This window comes from Monopterus albus, unplaced genomic scaffold (genome assembly GCF_001952655.1).
Source record: "Monopterus albus unplaced genomic scaffold, M_albus_1.0 scaffold94.1, whole genome shotgun sequence".
NCBI classification, from domain to species: Eukaryota; Metazoa; Chordata; class Actinopteri; order Synbranchiformes; family Synbranchidae; genus Monopterus; species Monopterus albus.
In genome coordinates, this window is record NW_018127974.1 from 1,975,413 (window position 1) to 1,985,012 (window position 9,600).

Sequence of the window (9,600 nt, forward strand, 5' to 3'; positions counted from 1 at the left end):
CTTTGTCAGCCTGGCTACAGTGCTGAAAAGAAACCTGGGGTTGTTCTTATTTTCCTCAATCAGTGATGAATAAAATGTGGTTCTGGCACTATGAAGGGCTTTCTTATATGTTATTAAACTATCTTTCCAGGCTATGAAAAACTCTTCTGACTTAGTGGAAAACCACTTCCTTTCCAGTGTTTGTGATGTGTGCTTTAAGGAGCGGATGTGCGAGCTGTTCCACAAGTCTAATAATGAACAGAATGCATTGTTGAGGCTGTCATTGTCGGCATTTACATGAATATTAAAGTCGCCTACTATGATTATTTTATCTGTACTAAGCACTAAATCACACAAAGTCTGAGAATTCACTTAAAAACTCTGAATAAGGAGCAGGTGGACGGTCAACAATAATAATTGTTTTCCAGGCACCACCTAGACAACCAGCGGTTGAATGACGACATGCAGCTAAACATATCATTACTGGTCAGACTGGGAAGGGGTCCAGAGAAAACTATGGCATCCGACATTGTTTTAGCGAAGTTACACACCGACTCAACATTAATTTTAGTGACCTCCGACTGTCAGGAGTCATTAGAATAACAACCTTACTGTATTTATGTTTATCCTTAGTCAGCAGCCTCAAATAGGATCCGATATTGCCCGCTCTGGCTCCAGGAATATATTTTGACTATGGCTGCCGGTGTCTGTAGCGTCAAATTTCTGACTATAGAGTTGTCAGTTACCAGAGCTGTTTTCTCAGCGTGTGTGTCGCTGAGTGGGGAAAATCAATTTGAACGGTGAACAAGCAGGTGATGGACTAGACTTGTCTCACACAGGTGATAGGTCGATGCTCCCTGATGACATGTCGGCCACTCTGTAGTGCACCTGTCAGAGTTATTTAGGAGACAGTGGTGAGTGGTCAGGCACTTCATCACATTAACACTCTGGAAGACAGTTACCAAAAGAATGTGCTGTGCTGATGTGTGTAACAGTATGTAATGTCAGAGAACATCATTCTTCCAAAAGGTATTTCCTCATGTGGTATTTTGATAATGGTGGTGGAGATGCTGTCTAACATGTCACTCCAACAACTCCCATAGGTGTTCAGTTGGGTTGAGGCCTGGTGACTGTCAAGGCATATGATTCACATCATTTTCATACTCATCAGACCATTCAGTGACCCCTTATGCCCTGAGGGTGGGGGCACTGTCATCCTGGAAGACTGGTGGGACAAGTGGACTCAGACCATGCCAGCATCTGTTTATTATGTTTCTCCACTCATTCATTCAGGTTTCCTTGTATTTGTCACCCATCTGTGCTTCTCAGTGGTGTTTTATAATGGGCTAGACATTTTATGGCTCAGCTATAGAGAAACATATCTTGGTATTACAGAGAATCTTTCTGTGACAAACTGTCTGTAATCACTACTCAGTAATAAATTATTTTTCTGTGACAAACTGTAATCACTACTCAGTAATAAATTATTGAATGTCTAATATGTGTAATTAGAATGTGTGAATAAGTAAAATCATGGGAATGTGACTTGTGTTGCTTTAGGTATGGTGACAGATTGTCAGCCCCATATAGGAGCAAGAGTTGAGTGTGTCCTCTTCTTGTTGACAGGTGGGTGGAGGTGGTAAAACCCTTGTTCCATCATTTGATAGACACAGTGCATGGCTGGTTCTTTTCAGAAAGTTTTACATTTATTTGGGATTAATATACGAATGAGACAAATCTAGATGACACCCTTATTCAGGCAGATATTTAAGTATTCACATGCAGCTTGAGGACCTGTTAATCACTCAGACCCAGTAAATGAAAGTAACAGACGTATTTATTTGATGCTGGATCAAATACAGACTTTGCATATACAGTACACATTATGTCGTGATGCACAGATCTGAGCTCGATAGTAAGTCACTGAATGCTTCCTGCTGGTTTCATCATTAAGCTGCCTGTACCTCAAAGTACAAGCAAAGTTTTATTAACAACACAAGAAGTGTCAGGATTCATTACGCCATCTGGTTTCACAGCAGCATCATTCTTCTTGACCTCTGGTGACAAAACACTAAATGCTTCCTCTACATGGTTGCTGATATGTCATATCATGACATAAATGGCCTTCAGTTCAGTGGTTGAGTGCAGTATTGTTTTTCAGTAAAACCTTATGATACAGTACAGGACATCCTGAGTAGAACAGGTCAGTAACAACCTGATAACTGATGGACTGCTAAGTAGTGTCTGAAAAACTCTAAACTGCTGACTAGGCTAGATAATGAGTTACCAGAGAACAGACTGAAACTTCTGACTAGGCCAGATAATGAGTTACCAGAGAACAGACTGTAAGACATTACAGTCATCATTCATTTTTTATGATGAATGTCTGAATCAACACACTCACCACTTTAGAATAATGCATTCTAACTAAAGGTTAGAACCCACCTCCATGTTCTTCAGTGGCCGTAATACCAACATTTTATCTACCTCTACTTCCTGTGCATATTTGTCATGGACACAAAGTTTGAAATGCACACCACAGTTAGTTTTATTTTGAAAGTCTTCACTGGTTGTATTAGAATGGTCCACTCTCTGACTCAGTATTGGATAAATGATAAGCAAATTTTATTTAAAGTGGTAAAACAAATAATGCATTATTAAAATAGTTGCAGAATAATTTGTCAATGCACAAATCAATTACCTGACTAATAGTTTAATGATTAGAATCCAATATTTGGGTATGAAGCCTGCACTGCATTTCTTGTGTAAACTGTGTAAAGGTAGAAACGTGTCTCTGGTGCATGTACAAGCACCATTTCTGTCGACCGACTCGGTGACCCACATGTTCTCATCTCAGCAAATGATATGAAAAGAATAAATAATCAGTTGTAAGGGACAAAAGTTTATTGTAACCCTACAAAAGACACAGGGGAAGAAAAAAATACAGAAGAAAAAAATAAGAAATTAAAAAACTAAAGTCTCCGGACTATCCATCATACTCAGACCACAGTTTAATTATTCATATTTTTAATATAACATTTTGTTGTAATGCTGTGTGTACATACAAAATATAGCAAACTAAAGGCAAATAAATAGAGGTACAATTTACAGGAAAATGGAACATTCCTCAATGTTTTCATCTTTTCTTTAATCTCATCTCAAACAACATGAACGGTGTACAAAACGCTTTTTTCCCCTGACTGTACATTTTTTTTGTGGAGGATACTTTTTTCCAACCATAAAAATACTGACTCCTCACAACGATACAACCTCTGTAACTGGCTGCAACTTTTCTCAGGCAGTAACAAAATGTGTAACAGGGGCGCTCCATATTGCAAGCAATTTTCTCTTACATGTTTAAGTCAGCACATCACACTCTGTGCACCCTTATTTAGGCATGCAGGTCGATGCCAAGTGCAAGATCTGACAAATGTGGTGGTGTCAAAGGAAGAACATCCCACTCCCTTTTAATTTTTTTTAATACACCAAGGTGACAGACAGTTGAGGCTTCAAAACTTTGTGTCACCTCATGTTTGTCCCATCTCTGCCATTCAACAGACCGTTATAACTGTGATGTTATAATGCATTTCCAACGGCCCAGCCAGACTCCCAGACCTCACTTTCCCTTTGTCTCTCTTCTACACACCATGTTCTGTTGCACCGCTCTTTCATTACACCCTTCTCATTTCAGAGGGATCTGAACCCTTAACATGGTGCTGCAACTTTGCAAATGGAAAAGTCCCACAATAAAAGTGCATTGAACAAGCTACTAATTTCACTCCTCTGATTTCCATCTTTACACTCCAAAGATCAGCCAAGTCAATGGCCAAATAAACAACCAAACAAGAAACAATGCAAACATGTAATAATACTGGCAAAAGTTGCAGTTCCCCTCAGTTAACAGTCTGCACTACATTAAGGTTAAAGCTAAGAGTTTAAAGGCTCTGCCAAAGTCTGATACACTAATAACCCTGGCTAACTCAAAAGACAAAGGAGGAGAGGTTAGAAAACAGAATAGCTCAAATATACATGAGATGCTGGTTAAACAATAGGCAATCATGTACTGTTTCTCTTAGGACTTAAAGGATTTCACTGATTTTTCAGTGTCTCTTTGCTTTACTGGGTAATCTCAACAGCTTAAAGATCCTATCTGCACCGTCTCGCATCATCTTTGCGATCACCTCATCTTTGCTTCAGTTAGAGGAAGCACTAAAGCACTACACATTCTGATAGGATGAGCGGATTATGGGTAAACTGAAGCTTTTGGAGAAAAGGCAGCGGGACATGTGTGCATAGGTAACACGTCAGGTAAACCTGTTATTTAGGAGACAGTGGTGACTCACTGTGCCTGGAGTTAGGGTCAAATGCCTCATCATGTCAACAACATTGGGGAACTGCTTTGAACTGCTTAGGATGCTGCAACTCAAAGTGAACTATCTGAAGCCACAAGATGGCTCCAGTCAGTCTCATTCCAACTGTGAGCTGCATTTTACAAGCAAATATTGTACATTGTTTGTAAAGCCACAAGCACTACAATGCAACAATAGGAATGGTACTGTACATATAGAAAACTGGGTCAGAGGCACTTAAATATGTCAATTAAAACATGTTTGAGAACAGAGATACTAATACATATATAGAGTCTTTGTCAGCTGTAGCTTCTCCGTCTCTAGTGGTTGTAGCTTGTGTTAATTGGTGGGTCCATCAGTTCATTCGGAAACACTACAAATTCACACAGATGTTCAATTACAATATTCATTTGGAAATGTCTTGCCAAGTGCTACTCTGAGATTTGGGGAATGAGGAAAAGGCCTGTAATATCAATCCTCTGGTTTACTGTTATTGTTAACAGCCTATGAGGAAAATACAGTTTTAGGCAGACATGGAGCCCCCTTTTCCATTTCATGTCTCAAAGTGGAGTGTAAACCCATCACCCTCCTTATTTTCCAACACACCGAGAGCAGCCGAGTGCTCAGCCCAGGATCAGAGCTTGTCCACCTTCAACAAGATCTTTGTTTTAGTAAGACAACCACATAGATCCCAACCTTTGTCATATCTATTGGTAAAGTCTTACAAAAGCACATATAAATTAAAAACAATATATATTGTGTATACTCAAAGGAAATGACCTAAGTTGGCTATAATATGGGGGCCTGACTGTTGTGGTAATGAAGAGGTCATAGAAAAAGGTTCTAGTCATAAGTTGGAAGGAAAGATGGACATAAGGGTTGTTTAAGGATTTTCTACGACTACTTCTCAAGCTGTTCTTCTTATCATCCTCCTGTCAGTGTGCACCATTAATGAACCCTAAACATTCACATCAAGCTGCTATAAGAAATTTGTTGCGCTCCGATTTTGCAATAACAGCCTCTTCACATGGCGTGGTCTAAAACAGACACAGAGGTACTGCATGATGAACCTGGATAACAGAGTCACCAAGCACTAGTTTAACCTGAGGTGAGGGTAAAGTCCTCTGGCTCTGGCCAGAGACCACATGTTGTAGCACCAGTGAAACAGATCCTAGATGTAGTGTGGATGAGAGTTGTTAAAGACACAGTGATGCAGCATCCTTTTGGCCCCTACTGAGAGTCCATGTGGCATTTTATTGCAGCTGATGGAGCAGAGTACACCATCCACAACCTGATGTGAATCATGCAGACTGATGGCTGAGCGGGGGGAAAGCACTAACTAATTGCAGATGGTGCCTTTAATTGTAAATTCATATATGGCATTCCTTCATTATCTCTGTTACAAATAAAAGTCATGGAAGTACAGAGAGGACTTTTTCCAGAGGACAGTGTAGGTTGGCTTGTGGAAACCAATGAGTGTAAAGTTTTCAGAAAAGCTACAGTGCAAACAAAGACAGATGTAAAAGGACAAGCAATTAACTTTTTTCTCTACCTAAAGCGCAAAATGTATAGGAATTCACTTCAACATCGATGTGAACTTGCAACCAACCATTCATTGTATGTACAAAACCCCAAAATGCCATGAAAACATAAAAACCTCTACATCTTTGCAATTAGCTCATCTGCATCTAAATATAAATATATATCAAGGCCTAATTGCAGTATTTTTTGTATTAATACATTTACATTTGTTTGTTTCTCTGCTTTGGCACTGGTTAATGCCAAAACAATGTTGAAATCCTTAAAGAGTGCAGGTGGGGCTCGACCCTTGTGGTGCAGTCATTTTGTCAGGTGGAGCAAGCTGAGAAGTTGTTACGGGTTTTTTGAGCTGTATCGTGTGAAACTGCAGCCTGGGATGCATCCTGCCTGGGAATGCTGTGTGTTGGAGGAGGCCACGGGGTGAAGCCATCATCCCTGTTGTATGTCGTTCTACATGCTTTCAGATGCCTACAAAGCATTCTGGGACTTGTTGACTCGGTGTCCTTATCTGCTTATGAAAGTTGATCCATTCCGGCTGAAAACTCTTTTCTGGGGGACGCCTGAAGCAACCATCAGTGTCGAGGTTTTGACTTAGTTCCCCCGTCAACCTGTTGTTTTAAATCCACCTGGAGGAGCTTCATAGTCCTTTCCCCAGTCCTTTCTCTTGCCCTCGTGTCTATGTACAGTGTGACTGGGTGATCAATGTCCTGTGTGTTTAAGAGCTTGGTAGCAAAATGTTGGGCCTGCTCCAGCACCAAAGAACTTACTGGGGAACACCAAAGGGTTTGTGGGGTAAGAAGAACAGTGAGAAACAAGGTGAAAGACAGTGAGAAGCTTGAGCACAGTGCTAAAAGGACATGATCAAAAGACATGGGATAAGGTGTCACAGTGGTCTGTCTATCCATACATCCCAACTCCATGTCCATGCTCAGGAAATCACACAATGTCCAGGACAAAGAGGTTGGAAATAGCTTTACAAGACCAATCAGAGGAGAGTGTTGCATCCTTCAAAATGGCCTTGCTGTCCATAGTCACACATCCAGTCCAGCCATTATTTACATCCTCTCCAATGCCAGTGGTCACACTTTGAGAACCTGGACTAAAGGTGTTAAGAGATCTACACCATGGCGGAAATGATGCGTCTAGTGTGTTTTCCTCTCCTTTTCCCAGTCTAATAGTCGACCTTGCTGATGGCTCGTTCACGGCCACCGCCATCCACCAGCTGGTTGACAGAGCGCTTGCGGTTACGCTTGAACTTGCCTAGGTCTTTGTCAAAGACCTCGCCGGAACGCAACGCTGAGACCAGGTCGTCAAACTCCCCGCCGACCTCCTCTGAGGCTCCGCTTTTCTTGGCACGCCGTTCCCGCTCCCTCTGCTCCTTGAGCTGGAAAGAAAGACAGAAGGAGAGAATGGATTAACGCATGTCATACAGCTCAGTTTAAGACTTCTGAGGCAAAAAGTATTGATAAAAAGTTAGGAATTACTGTTGGCGACTGACAAGAAATAATTCTGTGACATTATGAACCAAAGAATGTCATGTTTACTATGCATGTCTCTCTCTCTCACCATGGCTTCCATTCGTGCCCTCCTCTCCTCCTCGTCTTTGCGCCGCTGCATGTTCTCCAGGTCTTGCCGTGCTTCACTGAATGACTGTACGAAGGTGTCGAAGATTCCAAAGAACTCATCAGGCTGCATCCTCCCTTCTTCCTCCCCAAAATGCTTCAGAGATTTGGCAAACTACATAGGAAAAAATAAGAAAAATTAACTCGCATGCACATGCCTTTGCTCAAATTCATTTAGTGGTACAGCTGCTTGATGTCCTCAAACACTGCAGGAGCACAAACACAAGGAGGGGCAATGACTGCACGACTTGACCATCATATGTCCACCCTGTTCTGTTCAAGCTGTTCAGTGCTCTGTGCCAGAACAATGCCTGCAGCCAAACCTTCTCTACATTCCTACGCACACAACATTCTGCTGCAGTATACAGCCAAGCACATAGAGAAGCCAGCATCCTTTAATGCAACACATGAAGTACAATACTGTTAGGGGGCTGTGTTACTAAAAGACATCAGCAGGACATCAGGGCAGCTTAGGAATTCAAAACATTTGGCTGCAAAATTTTAGCAAAGTAATTTCTCCTTTTTTAAATTGCATGATTATTAATTCTGGTTATATATATTTCTAAAAGAGGCAGCAGCTTTTCAGTCTTGCCTGTACTGTGGCTCTTTATTTTCAGAACTGACAATAACCAAACCAATGGCAAAAGATACGTATTGATCCTTTAGCAAAAATAAGATCACAGTGTAAAAATACTCAGTTACAAACAATGGTCCTGTTTTCAAATTTTTGTTATTTAACCTTGGTTAACTTGGTATGGAAGTATCAGCAAACTGTATTTAAAGCTGTATACAGGTTTTAACCACTTGGGTGCAGCAGAACAAGTTGAAAACTAAAGCTGACATTATTTCCTTATAAATGTAATAAGGCACACCTGTTGTGTAAATGGGCACGTTTCCCATTTAGCAAGAACAATTTTAGCATCAGTAATATACAGTAGCTGTCATGACTTTGGCCATGTGATGGATGCCAGTCCAAAACTCATTCACTTTTACTGTAGGTCTGTTTTGGTTTCCACCAAATTCTCCACTATGTTCACCGGCTAATAACTCACTGTGTCTGTCTGCTGTGTGGTACTGGACAGGTAGTGTACAGTGGGTTTATCAGAGCTCTGCTGCTGACAACAGCTACCTGCTGCAGCTGAAAAGACGAAAGCAGTCAAGTTCTAGGTGGTAGAACTAAAACACTGAACATCAGGCTTCTTACAGCTGAGGGCAATTGCAAAGTGGAATGATTATTCTCTGTGGGCTCATCACCTCAAGCAACAACTTTCACATACACCGGTCAGGAATAACATTATGACCACTGAGAGGTGGAAACACTTTTCGGTTCTCTACTACAAGATAATCTTAGAATGACAGAGGTTGTTTAGCGTAAGAGGACTGCAAGCGCCTGCAGAGAGTGGTAAAGACTGTGGAGAAGATCACCAGGACTCCACTGCCCTCTCTGCAGAGCATTTACCACTGCAGGGTGGGTAGGAAAGCTGCCTCCATCCTCAAAGATCCCACCCACCCCCAGCATCCTTCCTTCACTTGCTGCTTTAAAGTGCCTTAGATTTTGTGTTACTTATTTATCTACTTTATATTTCATTTGTATTTTGTGGCATTCATGTGGACGGCAAAGTAAGAATTTCATTGTACAGGGAAACACGTTTCCTAACTGTGCATATGATAAATAAACACTTTGACCTTTGACCTACTAATTCAGAACTGGAGCAGTGGCATACACCGATCAGCTATAACATTCTGCCCACTGGCAGGTGAAGTGAACAACACTGACTATCTGTTACAGTGGCACCTGTCAGTGTGTGGGCTATATTAGACAGTAAGTGAACATTCAGTCCTCAAAGTTGATGTGTTGGAAGCAGGAAAAATGGGTAAGTGTAAGGATCTGAGTGACTTTGACAAGGGCCAACCTGTGATGGTGAGATGACTGGGTCAGAGCATCTCCCAGTCTGCAGGTCTTGGTGGGTGTTGTTGGTCTGTAGTGGTTAGTACCTACCAACAGTGTCTAAGGAAGGACAAATGGTGAACTGGAGACAGGGTCATGGACGCCCATGGCTCACTGATGATGAGGTTGACCTACTGTAGATTCAACTTTTAACTTCCATTTG

At 41.4% G+C, this 9,600-nt stretch overlaps 1 protein-coding gene across 1 annotated transcript in view; it reads right to left on the bottom strand.

Annotated features, from left to right (window-relative positions):
• Positions 1-2,893: 2,893 nt before the first annotated feature.
• The window catches only part of daam2 (dishevelled associated activator of morphogenesis 2), a 95,018-nt gene continuing 88,311 nt past the window's right edge, over positions 2,894-9,600 (bottom strand). Inside the window, exons 25-26 of the mRNA XM_020608570.1 lie at positions 7,434-7,604; positions 2,894-7,251 (exon numbers count right to left, since the gene is read on the bottom strand). Of these exons, the coding sequence (XP_020464226.1) occupies positions 7,039-7,251; positions 7,434-7,604 (384 nt within the window). The 3' untranslated portion in view covers positions 2,894-7,038. The remainder of the gene's footprint in view (positions 7,252-7,433; positions 7,605-9,600) is intronic.